The sequence below is a fragment of the Echinops telfairi genome, unplaced genomic scaffold (genome assembly GCF_000313985.2).
Source record: "Echinops telfairi isolate 266 unplaced genomic scaffold, ASM31398v2 ScPeMD7_7400;HRSCAF=8409, whole genome shotgun sequence".
Classification (NCBI taxonomy): Eukaryota; Metazoa; Chordata; class Mammalia; order Afrosoricida; family Tenrecidae; genus Echinops; species Echinops telfairi.
In genome coordinates this window covers 2,450,626-2,465,044 of record NW_022111300.1, presented here as the reverse complement: position 1 = coordinate 2,465,044, position 14,419 = coordinate 2,450,626, and the positions used below count along the sequence as shown (strand labels likewise).

Genomic DNA, 14,419 nt, shown 5'->3' with positions numbered 1-14,419 from the left:
AGCAACAACATCAAGCCACTGACAAAGAACAAATTAAGATATACCAAGAAAGAAAAGCTTGTGTTTTCCAGTCTAGCCTGTTGGGGCACCATGCCCTTTCCCCAATGTCCACCCTCATCATTCCCTGGGGATCTTCATTAATTTTAATAGCAGGAAGGCAAAAACCAAAGTGAAACTGACCAGCAAGCCTCTGTACCCTTCCAGGGACTGTGGCGACACATCGTGTGAGCTGCATGCATGGAAGCCTTCTCTGAAGACAGGGATACACATTTGAGGGGAACTTGTTCTAAACAGTGCCAAGGCCTCTCTGCGGCAGATGGAGGCGTTGTGGCCGCCAGCCATCAGGAAGGCACAAAGTACAAGTCCCCACTGCTTCATTCTGAGCCTGAACGAAGAAATCTGTAAACGTTGATCCTTTTTTATTTTTTGTAAGTCCACAAAACTTTGGCAGACAAAGCAATAACTGACTGTTGAAGAAAGAAAAGAAATGCGTGTTCCTAATGCGCATTTTGAAGCGATGAGTTGTCGACTAATTCCATTGTCGACAGAAGCTTAATTTATTGCAAAATATGGACACATGCCTGGTATTTCCTGGCAAGACACTCATGTATGAAGAAACAGACCATGGCCAGGGTAAGACTTTGAGAAGGACTAGATTTCCAAGTCATATTTCCTGGTCACTCATCTTTAGGAAAGGCTGATAGGATCCACAAAGTGCTTATAAATGCATTTAAGATATTCAAAATGAAGCCTGATTTTGGAAGCATCTGATTCTATTTATATATATTCCTTTGCACAACATACCTTGACCTATCTGAAAAATACTTCCTACTGTGAGATCAAATCAAGTTTTCACTTGTTGCTAGTTTGCTAGCAATTGGGGAGCATTTTCAATTTTCTGTTACCTTCCTGAGGTTTCTGGTCTCTATTTACTCCACTGTCAAATTAATTGGAAATTGAGAGTTTAATAGATTAAACTACCATGAAACTTAGAATATACACAGAAAATTATTAAAATACTGGATTTTCTCATTTTTTTTTACTGTGAGGACATATTGTAGCCCTGGCTAATTCCTTTTAGCTTCGAATAAAAGTGACAAATGATCTTAAAGCAGAACTGCTGCAAATAAGGCTTGTGTTTCCTAATAATAATCTTACAGTTTAAAACAGCACTTTCACATCACTTGATGTAAAATTCTTGAAATGTTTTCAAGGCCAATAGATATACACATCATTAGTATATATATGTGTATATAGACATTTATAAAATAAACAAGGTTCTTATATCTTAGTGTTGAGGAAATGTGTGCAGATGCATTTAGGCAAAGGGATATGGCACCTGCAACCATCAGATGGAAAGAGAAAGAGCAAATGGATGTGTTACAATATTAACCGTCAATGAATGAGTCTGGTCAAGGTTTGGGACACACTGGAATTCTTTGTGTTATACACGCAATCTTTTGCAAGTCTGACGTGATAGCCCTGTCAAGGTAACCATGATCACATGTGGAGGACTCTATTTCCAGAATCTCCACCTATTTTCTCCATTTTTCACAAAGTAAACCATGAAATGAATGATTCTGCCACCTGTTTTTATTATTATTTTTTTCCAATCTTCTTATCACCACCGTCCTTTAAATTTATCTTCGTAATATCTGCCTTCGCTGCCCTTTCCACCCCCCTCGGCTCTGATTTGTGCTTTTCTTCCTCGTCATCGGTCGGTTTCTTCATGCCTGGTAGCTCACTTTGAATCAGCACGTTGATGTTCTGCTCGATGCCAGGACCATGGCTTTCGGGCCCACTGCTGTCTTCTTTAGGAATGCCATCGCCCATGGTGAGCCCAGCTTCTGCACTGACTCACTTGGTGCTCCGAACTTTTAATTCACCTAGGTTTTTATTTATTATAAAATGAAGGGCTGATCTAGGTCAAAAGGTGTAACAAAGCTACTGGTGTTTCCACCAGGCACAACGACTCCCTGGGTGCATTTATTTGCAGTGCCTAATGATGTATCATTAGGAATCCATTAAGAGAGGATTTTTTTCCTGCATTTTACTTACAGCAAAAATGTGGTACAAACGATTAGTCCACTCAGCTGCTAACTAAACATTTGGTGTAATTTGAGAGCACTGGGAGGCATCTTTGGAGAAAAGCGGGCCAATCTACTTCCAAAAATTCAGCCATGGGAAACCCTGTGAGCATAATTCCATTCTGACACACAGGGTCACCAGGAATCAGAATCACATTCACAGTAATTGTCTTGCTTTTTGTTTGTTGGTTTTGCATTTATTTGTTTAAAATTATGTTGACAATCAACATGTTGGCTGAGCAAATATGTCTGTGAATTTCCAGTTTCCTATTCTAGATCCAGAAATTTAAGATTAGGGCTTGGAAGATATTATAACATAAATTATGCTAATACGGATAGCGACAGCTATAGAAAATATGTTTTAAAAATCTAAATTTGTATAATTATTTCTTCTCAAGCTTATCTTTTAAAACCCATTTTAATATGGAGTGAATATAGAGGAAAAATTATAAACATATAGGCAATATTAATATTTTTCATTTAAACACCATCTGTTTTAAAGGGTCTTTTATTTCTATGCGGTATGAATGGCAAAATTGTTATTCTAGAGTACATTATTTGCTGACAAAGCTTGAGTCTTTCTAGGACCATTTGATGAGGACTATATCAGGTTTTCGAAGGGACTGGGGCACGCTGGGCTGCGATCCACAAGGTCAGCAGTTCGAAACCAGCAGCCCCTCTGCAGGGGAAAGATAGGGCTTCTACTCCTGTTCAAGAGTCGCAGTAACAGGAACCCACCACAGGCTCACTCCGAGTAGACATCGGTTCAATGGCAGTGAGTTTGGTTTAGGGTTTTTAAAAAAAAAATCAGGACAAAATGCACTTACATTCTGTACTATCATAGCTGCCAATAATGATCTGTAAAGAAAACTCTCTCTAACATCATACCAGCTAAATGCATTTTGAATAGGCTAGAGCAGCGGTTCTCAACCTGTGGGTTGTGACCCTTAGGGGGTCAAATGACCCTTTCACAGGGGTTGCCCGATTCAGAACAGTAGCAAAATGATAGTTATAAAGTAGCAACGAAAATAATGTTATGGTTGGGGTGGGGGGGCAGCACCACAGCATGAGGAACCGTGTTAAAGGGTTGTGGCACCAGGAAGGTTGAGAGCCACTGGTCTGGAGTATCTGTGTTAGTGTTACATTCAAGAGGAAACAGTTCTTTTGTGAATAATCACAATGTTGTGACCACAATAGAAAGTTTGAAATTACCCATAAAAATATTGAGCTACTTGAAAGTTGAATACAGAGCTAGAAAAATGACATATCATTAGGAATCCATTAGGATAGAATTTTTTCCTGCATTTTTACCTAAGGCAAAATGATCACACCATAAATTGCAGCGTTTGACCTGACATCCCAGCACGGCTCCATCTGTGACTGCTCAGAGAGGTGCTGGGAGCTTCCGGGCTCTCACTGGGCAGGGCTGTCCTCTCAAGACGACCAGGCTGGCAGCACAGGGACTGAGCGCAGTCACCGGTCCTATTGGGAGCAAGTCCGCATGTTCCTTCTTAAAACATGTTCAGCTTGTGAAAACCATGAATATGTTTAAATAGGTTTCCAACAAGTTTTAAATGCATTTCATATTCGGTATGAATGTGACAGATGGATATATAGATGATGGTGTTAAATTTAGAGATTTATTGAGCTTAATGGGTCACACAATTCCAGAAGACAATGTGGTGACCATTGGGTTGTGCGGACTTAAGATATGACTCATGAATTTTGAAATATGATATTGCTGATTGTGAAAAAAAGACAAGATAAATTCAAACTGCATCAAAACGAGGCACCAAATAATTTCTTGATGCTGCAATAGCATACCGTCATTGTTGGGATATTATATATGTTATTGGACAAGTCCTAACTAGTCATGTAGTTATATGTACCTGCTCTTGGAAATATTTTTAAAGTAAAGAAATGTACAAGGCACAGATCTGTGAGCTCCTTATGACAGCTGTCGCTAGTTTTCTCTGACTCACCATCATCATTATGAGCCCGACCTCCTCCATCAGCACCTACATCAAGTTCACCATCACCACTATCATCACTGCTACCACAACCTTCACCGCCACCGTCTTACTGCATCACAATATCTTTCAAATTAGCTTCTCTGCCTCTCTTATCTTTCCTAATTTTTCTCTTGGGGCAAATGTGTGTGTGTTTACTTTGGATGTTTAAAAGCTAAACTTTTAATTAATCTTTAATGAATCCCATTCCTCTTGAATAAAGTTCAGTGTCCTAGACTTGACAAGCAAGATCATTCATAAAAACGTATCCAGAACAACCTCCAAGGTAGATTTCTCAGTGATGCCTCGAGAAGGTTCTCAGTCCCAATCAACGTAGACTGTTCACTGTTCCTTCCATATGGTTTAGCCTTGACTTTCTAAAAAAATGCAGGGCAAAAACGACTGAGAATCATGTGGAACATTTGTTTAAACATCTACTTGCACCTCAACCTTGGGTGCCAAGCCTTGAGGGTAACATGCTGGTATGAAGCAGTGACCTAACAGAGAGGAAGGCAGGGCCAGGCCCTCTCCCAGCTACATCGAGCCCCTTCCCCAGAAGAATTCACTATAGAGGACAGCACTGAAGATACAGCCCAGGAGTGTGGCAAGTCTGCGCAGACCACATGGGAGCAAAGTAAGAGGGAGGGGGAGGGAGAGAGAGAGAGAGAGTGAGAGAGAGAAAAGAGAGAAAAGAGAGAGAAGAGAGAGAGGAAAGAGAGGAGAGAGAAAGAGAACAGCATCCTGGCCCACCAAGCTCTGAGGATGACATTACCAGTCAGAGCAGCCAATGCACAGAGAAGACCGTAGGACTGCCTTCACCACCAGACACGACATACCCTAATTCACCCACAGTGCTATGGGGGATAGCACCAGAGACACAGTGCGGGAATTGTGCCCTGTCTGATCCCCCAGGGCGTAATAAGAAGGGAGCACAACGGAGCAGGCAGGGGAGCAAAGCAACAAAGTCCTCGAGGAATTCTGAAAATAGGCTTTGGACTTGGGGTTGTGGGGGTTGGGGCAGGGCTTGGCACTGCATCAGACCCGGTCAGAAAACATTCATAAGGGTCAGCAGACAGACCATGAACTATAGGGTATTTTTCATGTCTATCTCTCTAAGATAGGCAGGATAAACAATGCCAAGGAGAAAACAACAGGAAGGATGGTTCTGCGGGGGCAGGGGAGAGGAGGGGGTGAATGGAAGGGAGGGGGAAGCCTACAAACCCAGGGACAAGGGGACAAGGTGGGCATAGAATGCTTGGTGGGGTTCTATCAAGTGCAATGTAGCCAAGAGGAAGTACAGAGAGCCGAATGAAGGTCAAACATGATAGTGGGACAGGAAGAAAGTAAAAGGAAATAGAGGAAAGAACTAGGAGGCAAAAGACATTTATAAACATAAGCATGTACATATGTAAATATATTAATATATAATGATAGGGATATAGGTCTAAGTACACATATTTATAGATTGTGGTAACTATTAAGGTATCAGATGGCTATTGGGCCTCTACTCAAGTCCTGCCTCAACACAAGAACACTTTGTTCTAATAAACTGGCATTTGTGACACTCACCTTCCCAACATGATCGCTGAAGACAAAATGGGTGCATAAGCTAATGTGGTGAAGAAAGCTGATAGTGCCCAGATATTACTACATATAGTGTCTGGGGCTTGAAAGGCTTGAAGTTAAACAAGCAGCCATCTAGCAGGGAAGCAACGAGGCCCACATGGCAGAAATACACCAGCCTGTGTGATCACAAAGTGTGGATGGGATCAGGTGTCAGGCATCAGAAGATCCAAAACAAACAACCTTTTTGATGCAAATGAGGGGGTTGGAGTGGAGCTCCAAAGCCCATCTGTAGACAATTGGACATTCCCTCACAGAAGGGTTACAAGGAAGGGATGAGCCAGCCAGGGTACAGTATAACACCAATGAAACACACATTCTTCTAGTTCTTTAATGCTTCCTTCCCCCTACCCCCATCATGACCCCAGTTCTATCTTATGAATCTGGCTAGACCAGAGCTTGTACACTGCTACAAGAGCTGTTGACCTACAGAATCCAGGACAGATAAACCCCTCAAGACCAATATTGAGAGTAGTGATACCATGAGGGTAGGGGGAAGGTGAGGGGAGAAGGGGGAGAAAGGGGGAGCCGATTGCAATGATCTATGTACAACACCCCCACCTCCCATCCAAGGAGGATGAACAACAGAAATGTGGGTGAAGGGAGACAGTGGATTGTGTAAAATATGAAAATAAAAATAATTTATCAAGGTTCATGAGGGTGGGAAGGTGTGGGAGAGGGGGTAGAAAAAGAAAAGCTGATACCAAGGGCTCAATAGAAAGAAAATGTTTTGGAAATGATGATGGCAACATATGTACAAATGTGCTTGATATAATTGATGCATGGGTTGCTGAGAGCTGTAAGAGCCCCCAATAAAATGATTTATTAAAAAAAATCTACTTGTGGATCCCATTCCTCGATGGTCTTCCTTTAGCATCCTTTGTACTTGATGCCTTTTTTGGGTTTAGCTTTGGTACCTTGTCAACTACTCACGACCACAGCAAAGGGCCTATTCAACATCTAGCAATTTACATCTCTCTCAGGATGTTTATAAGGATTAATGTTAGAAAATATGGTGTCTGACCTAGTGCCTAACAAATGATGGCTACTGATTCTTTTTATGGTGAATCAAATACAGTGACAGCACCTCCGTGCTTTACTTATACCCTCCTGCAGGCTACAAGCTTTGAGAAGGTATGAGATATTACTCATCATTGAATAACTTGAAATCAGGTATACTGTTTTGCTCAATGAAAGCCAGCTGAGTTAATGGAAAGCTGCTTCATTTAAAAAAAATTAAATCTAAAAACCCTAAGCATTTTTATTCTTCCCCTGCCCCCATATGCTGCCACATTTAGATATTTTTGCAGCGAAGGTAAGTACACACATATAAAAATCTTCTGTCAAATGTACTCACACACACACATGCTCCTACTTTCCTGCCCACACTTGTTCAACCTTTCTAGCTATACAAGTACCTACTTACTCATTGATCACCACGATTGTAGGATTGTGTAAATAGCAGTATTGGTCCCTGTTCCCTTTAATTCTTGCAAACCTCCCAATGTCCTGTCTTGCCCTGTCATTTTTGACAACCTCCCTCTTATTTTAGACTGCCTTCCCTTCACTTGAATTAGTATTTGTCTACCCATCATTTTAGGGAGCCCTGGTAGCACAGTGTTAAGTACCCAGCTGTTCATGGAAAGGTCAGTGTGCAGGAGACAGCCGCAGCAGTTTGTTTCTGTAAAGACCACAGCGTTAGAAACCCTATGCGGCAGTCCACTCGGTCCTTCAGGCTCACTGCGAGTTGGAATTAACTCTCTGACAACAGATTGATCATCATTTCAAAAACCACCATTCTTTTCCTCCTCTCAAAGGAATACTCAGAGGTACCGTTTTGCACCTCTGGAGGCCCCTGAAACCTGCAAGGTCAGGTTCTTGAAGGGTCTCCATTCCCACCTCCCCTGGGTTTAGGCAGCCCGACTGTTTTGCACATGATGGAAGACCTCGGAACCTGGAGGGTCTCTAGCTGAATATTTTGGACGCAGCATTAAGTCATCCGTAGAGATTTTTCAACCTCAGTCCTGTGTCCCAGTTCTTGTAGGTAACAGGGTTTTGCCCTGCTACCAAGATGAGATGTAGTCCTCAAATTGTCATCCGGTGAAGGCGAGTAGATAATATTTTGTTTCTTGGGACCCGGTTCCTGTCTTGATGATCGGCTAATACTCTGGTACTTTTATGATTAGAATGGTACTTTGTTTTCATTCAAGAAACCTGGTGGCAGAGTGGTTACATGGTGGGCTGCTAACCAACCGCAAGGTGAGCAGTTTGAAACCAGCAGCCGCTCCATAGGGGAAAGAGGAGGCTTTCTACTCCCATCGAGTTGCAGTCTCAGAAACCCACAGAGGAAGTTCTGCCTTATCCTATGGAGCTGCCCTGAATCTGAATGAGCCCGAAGGCAGTGAGTCTGGCTTTTGGTTTTACTTGCATTAGTGATGTGCATCCGGTCCTATCCTTTAAGCATCGTTGAAGCCGTGCCCACCAACTCCTCCTTGACATGATTGCTAGCGCTGCTGCCTGCCACTGGGCTCTATCCACTCCTGAAAGGATGGTACCCCCCAGGGTTAGCAGCCCTTACATAGGACTTCTGCCTGATCCACCTGTAGTCCACCTCCCACCCCCCAGTTAGCAGTCCCTGGATGCTGCTGCTCTCCCTGGCGGCGCTCACCTGGCTGATGGTGCTCATGGCTCGCATGTAGCTCTCATTTCTCGAGCGGAACTTGGGCGACGTGAGCAGGCCTGCAGGGTCCAGGCTGTCCAGGCTTCGGTTGATGGAGACCTCACTGACCGCCCTCAGGTAACTGTGGCTCCGGATCTGGAGTTTGGGCGAGTGCTCACTGGAAATCCTGGAAGAGAACAACGAGAGGGGTGCATGTAGTCCCGAAGGTAGGCAGTGCTAAGATGTGCCCCCCAACTACTGAGGCAACCGATCTAGATGTGCTCCGGGATTGCCGAGCTCGCTGATCACACGGTGTGACGACGGAGCGGAGCGTTTCGGAGCAGCCAGCACCCTCTTTAAGCATTCTCCAGCATCCCAAAGAGGGAGACGAGAGCGACTACTCCATCTCAGACTTTGGCCTGGTGGAATTTCTGTGCTTTTCCTGGGTAACCATTTCCATCTTGCGACCGTGTTCCCGTATGTGGAATCATGGCAAGTGTGTATGTATCTCTATCTGTCTGCCTCTCGCTCTTTATAGACAATATTTAACTATTATTTGTTTGGAATTGAGTCTAGTGAACATAATGTAATATGCAGTCAATAAAAAGGCAATGATCTCTAAACTCTTGGAAGTAAAACAAGGCTTTATATACTTTTTAGGATTTGGTTTTATTTTCCAAATGCATTTAACATGGTAAGTGTAGGAAATGCTCGCTGTAAGAGCTCCACCTCTGGACAGGGTTTGTAAAGTAGAGAGTGGCGCCCTTTCTAGCTCTGTTCCTGCCACCACAATCCCACAATCCCACAATCCCACATTCTGGGAGGACTCGTAGCAGTTTGGTGAATGCCCTTCTGCAGCCTTCCCACTCATCTAGACAATAACAGACACCCACGTCTATGGTTGTTGAGCTGACTCCATGCATTACAGAGTTGGACTGAATCAACTGCACAAGGTTTTCTCGGCTGGGATCTGGGTGGAAGCAGGCTGCCAGGCCTTTCTTCTATGGCACACTGGGGTGGGTTCAAATGACCAACCTCCTGGTTAGTAGTTGGCTGCAAACCATTTGCATTATCCATCCTGGGGCTTTGGGGCTCAGCTCAAGGGGAGTCCCTCTGGGACATGGGGGTGCAGTGAATGGTGTGACCCTTTGCTGGGTATGCCTATAGAGTAGGAGGATGCTGGGCCCCTCTAGGGTTTCCCGTATGGGCTCCAATAAATGTCTTCCCTTTTGCTTAAAACAAACAAACAAACAAACAAACAAACAAGCAAAACCATTTATTTGCATTACCCTGGGGGCATACATTTATTCATTTATTTACACTCTAGTAATTTTTGAAGTTTGATTTTAAATGGACTTCGGGGCTATTTTTCTTTCATTATTTTATTGCTAGTGTCACATGACTTACAATTAAAAAATCATTTTATTGGGGGCTCTCACAGCCTTATCACAATACATACATACATGCATTGTGTAAAGCACATTTTTACATTTGTTGCCATCATTTTATTCTTACTTGAGCCCTTGTTATCAGCTGACTCCCCTCCCTCACAAACCCTTGAGAATTTATAGGTTTTTGATTTTTTTCATGTCTTATATTGAGCACTGTCTCCCTTCATCCACTTTTCTGTTGTTTGTCCCCGAGAGGGGGCTATATGTCGATCATTGTGATCAGTTCTCCCTTTCCCCCCACACTTTCCCCTTACCCTCCTGGTATCCCTACTCTCAATATTGGTCCTGAGGGGTTTATCTGTCCTGGATTCCTTGTGTTTCCAGCTCTTATCTGTAGCAGTGTACATGCTCTGTTCTAGCCGGATTTGTAAGGTAGAATTGGGGTCATGTTAGTGTGTGTGTGTGTGTGTGTGTGGGGGAAGCATTTAAGATCTAGAGGATAGTTGTATGTTTCATCAGTGCTATACTGCACCCTGACTGGCTCATCTCTTCCTTGTGAGCCTTCTATGAGGAGATGTCCAATTGTCTACAGATGGGCTTTGGGTCTCTATAGACCCAGAACAAAAAACCATATCGATGTGAATGAGGAGGAGGGTGGAGTGGAGACACAGTTTACAATTTTAAAAGCAGTTAATAAGGAACAAAAGTATGCTCAACATCACTGCTATTATGTATTGTTATCATGGAGGTTCAAGCCAATAAAATTAGAAAAGAAAAAGGAGGAGGAATTTAAATTTTGCAATGAGAGATATCAACATGGGCTTTGACGGATGATATAATTAATTATCTGGAAAAGAAAAGATTAATTGGAGACCAACCTGCACTAATACAAGAGATCCTCGAGCAGTCAGCTACTGGGAAGAGATACAGAAAGGAAGAGAATCTCCCTATGGTGCCAGCCCCACAAAGGAACTTTCCTTTAAACATTCCCCGCAGAGTGGTAACATAGCACAAGATGACTGGAAATTACAGAAAAGCAATGCATCAGAATTTTCTGAAGAAAATGATAAACTTTTGTGCCAGGCAATAAACAAGGCCTGACTAAAGTAAGAGTACAAAGGAAGACAATTTTCCTAGGTGCAACACTAAGTAGCTTAAAAAGCCCCATTTTACCCTGAATTAGTCTATTCGTTTAAAGCCATCACGATAATTCCTAGAGGATTTTAAAACAGTTTATGGCAAGCTTGTTTCAAAGTTTATGTAAGGTTCAAAGCGGCCTTATTCACAATATCTAAAAGGTGGTAACAACTCAAGTGACTACAACATACAGGGATAGTATTTGACCACAGAAGGGATGGCGTACTGATACGTGGTATAACACAGCTGGGTCTTGGAAACATCATGCTGAGTAAAAGGTGCCAGTCACAAAGACTGCAGATCAAATGTCCAGAGTAGGAAAATCCATGGAGACAGAAAGATGAGTGGTTGCCTAGGACTGGGGTTGGCAGAGAGGGATGGTGGGAACGAGGGGTGATAGCTCTGGGGTGATAGCTCTGGGGTGATAGCTCTGGGGTGATAAGACTGTTTTAAATTTGATGGTGGTGGCAGATGTACAACTGTGATAGATTAAAAAACAATAGGTTAGTACACTTCAAACTGGTTAATTGCATGACATGTGAATTATATCTCAATAAAGGTGTTACAAAAAGATACATGGCACCTCAAAATAAACAGATTTGCATAGGCAGGAAGTTTAGGGGGCTGACTAATGTGGACACCATCAGAAGAGGAAAACCTGTCAGGAGAACATTACAATAATCCAGGCAGCCAGTGAGGGGAGACTGAAATATCAGTGGACCAAGTATATTTCAGAGTCTACATGATAAGTAAATATAGAAGGTGTATAAAAGGATGGGCTCAAGGCTCCTTCCTGAAGGTTCAGCTCAGGCCCCTGAGAGTTTAGTGGGTCATTGATTAAAGCAGGGTTGGCGGGAGGATGTTCGATCTTGATCATGTTGAATTTTGAGGGCTGTGAGAGAAACCCACAGGACCAGTGGGTGGGGCATGCCACTCTGCGCTTAGGAGAGTCCCAGGGTTGCAGTGATGCCCTGCTGACAGGGTCACCATCCTGAAGTGCTAATACTTTTTAAACAAGGAGACTCCAATTTACACTGGCCCTACAAATTAAGTTGCTGGTCTGGACCACACAAATAGAGGTGATTAGCATGTGCTGGCCATATGAGTTAGGACCAGAGATGCTATATAAAACCAGCATATAAAAGAATGGACAAAATGAAAACCAAAGACCAAAAATAAAATAAAATTAGCATACAAGTGGCACGGGAAGCCTTGGGTAAAGAAGGACAGTTAGCAAGAATGGGCTTGGAAGAGAGCTCATGTTTAAGGAAAAACACGCAAAACAAAACCTAACAGAATTAGCCTGCCAAGGAACATAAATTTTAAAAAGCAGCAAAAATTATGGGAAGTAAACAGTTGCATGAGGCTTAAAAGCCAAGACTGGATAGAAAAGAGTAGACTCTATTCACCAGTGTGGCAGAGCATTCAGGGGCAGAGTGATGAACACTCTCCAGATATAACCAAGCACCTTAAGGGAATGAGTCGTGGGCGTGAGGCATTAGGACCATAGTCTGGAGGGACCTAACATAGTTCACAAGGCCAATGTTCTACTTTGGAGAGTAGCAACTATGATCTTAAAAGCTCTTGCACATCCATTTAGGGTGCATCTATTGCCGTCTCCATGTCTGGGGCAAGAAGAGTAAAGTACATCAAAAGACACGTGCAAACGATGAGTCCAATGGACCAACAGACTGCACAAACATCAGTCTCCACCACCCGGGCACCAAAGCAACCAGACCAGTGGTTCTCAACCTTCCAAATGCTGCAACCCTGTAAAACAGTTCCCAACCATGAAATTAGTTTTGTTGCTACTTCATAAATTTAGTTTTGCTACTGTTATGAATCGGGCGACCCCTGTAAAAGGGTCATTTGACCCTGAAAGGGATCATGGCCCACAGTTTGAGGACCGCTGATCTAGATGGTGCCTGATTAATCACTACTCTGAAAGGATCACCTTAGAAGATCTGGGTGATGTAGGAAAAAAAATGTGGAACAAAACTCAATACCAAAGAGACCGGGCTTACGAAGTCCCCAACCCTCTAGCTCTTAAGTTAAGACGTAGTCACCCTTCATTCTGGAACTGAACTCATCCTCACGGCTCCATTCCAGCCAGCCATCAGGCAGGTTTATAAGGGGAGCAATTACACTAGTGAGGTAACAGTCCTTAGAATAGTCAGCTGTTTATTAAGATCAACACACCAGCATTTGCCAAGGAGCAAGCTCAGAAGGGTCAGGAAAGAAGGCAGAAAGGAAACAGGAGGCAGAGGGAGGAAGCAGGATAAATGTTGGTGCATTGCAGGGATTGCACTGGAGGAAGCAGGATAAATGTTGGTGCATTGCAGGGATTGCACTGGAGGAAGCAGGATAAATGTTGGTGCATTGCAGGGATTGCACTGAATGAGATGAAACACAATGCGTTTAAGTTGTTGAATAAATGACAATTTGCTTTAGAAACTTTCACCCAATTCACAATAAGACGTTTTCAAAAATAAAGAGAGTGAGATAGTTAACGTTTATTGTGCCAAGGTGGCCAATGAACACATGTGGGATTAACTGAAGGACAGAGAGATAAATGCCTTGGTGAGCCTCGCCTTTCTTGTCTCTCACTCTTTGATCATCGGACCAGTGTGCGGCGGCCTGGCTTGTTCTGTGCCACAATTTGCAAGCTACACTACCTGTGCGACACCTACCCCGTGGACTATGTCACTGTAATTTGAGGTTCCTTCAAGACCTGCTTCGCTACACAATTGGAATTTACATCTCTTGAGCCTGTCACATGGCTGACTGTTGGTGACCTGCCTTGCTGTTTGCTGCCTGTGCCCAGATAGCCTGAATTTCTATCCTCTACAGAGGACTACCAGGCAGCCCTCAGATTTGAAGGACTGCCAGTGTCTCACAACTGTCTCACTGGAGTGAGCTGTACTGAGTCACTGTACTGCTTTATAGATTAATTATTTCTTATGCTATCTATCTATTGATCTAAATATACAAAATTATTAGTGTTCTGGTTTTGTTTCTCTAGAGAACACGATCTAATGTAGAGGGGATGGGCCCTCATTTCAAATAACAAAGGAGTCAAGTCTGACAAGAATAGAAGCTCTGGAGGCTGTGTGGTTAAGTGTCTGGTTGCTAACTGAAAGCTTGGTTTGGTGACCTCTTCATTCTGTAAGGATTATAGTCTTAGAAACCCTTTGGGGGAATGTGTTAGTCTAGGCAGACTAGAGAAACAAGACCATAAACACACATATTTTATAAGAGAGAGTTTTATATAAAGGGTAATTGTACATTAAGCATCCCAACCCAGTCCAGTCCAAGCTCATAAGTCCAACATTAGCCCATTTGTCTGATGTCGATCTACAAAGTCCTCTTCAATCTCACAAAACACAATGATACTGACTGCAGGAGGAAAGCTGAATCAGTGAATGTGTAAGCATCTCAGTTCTGGCAGGGGCTCCACACAGCTGCTCCAGCACCCAGGGCTGCATCGGGGTAGGTCCATGTGGCTTCTCCTCA

General features: G+C 43.2%; 1 protein-coding gene across 2 annotated transcripts in view; it reads right to left on the bottom strand.

Annotated features, from left to right (window-relative positions):
- Positions 1 to 14,419, bottom strand: part of DLGAP1 (DLG associated protein 1) — a 931,603-nt gene that overhangs the window by 190,766 nt on the left and 726,418 nt on the right. For both annotated transcript variants that reach the window (XM_030887282.2, XM_004702880.2), the window contains exon 5: positions 8,388 to 8,565. In XM_030887282.2, coding sequence (XP_030743142.1) covers positions 8,388 to 8,565 — 178 coding nt within the window. The remainder of the gene's footprint in view (positions 1 to 8,387; positions 8,566 to 14,419) is intronic.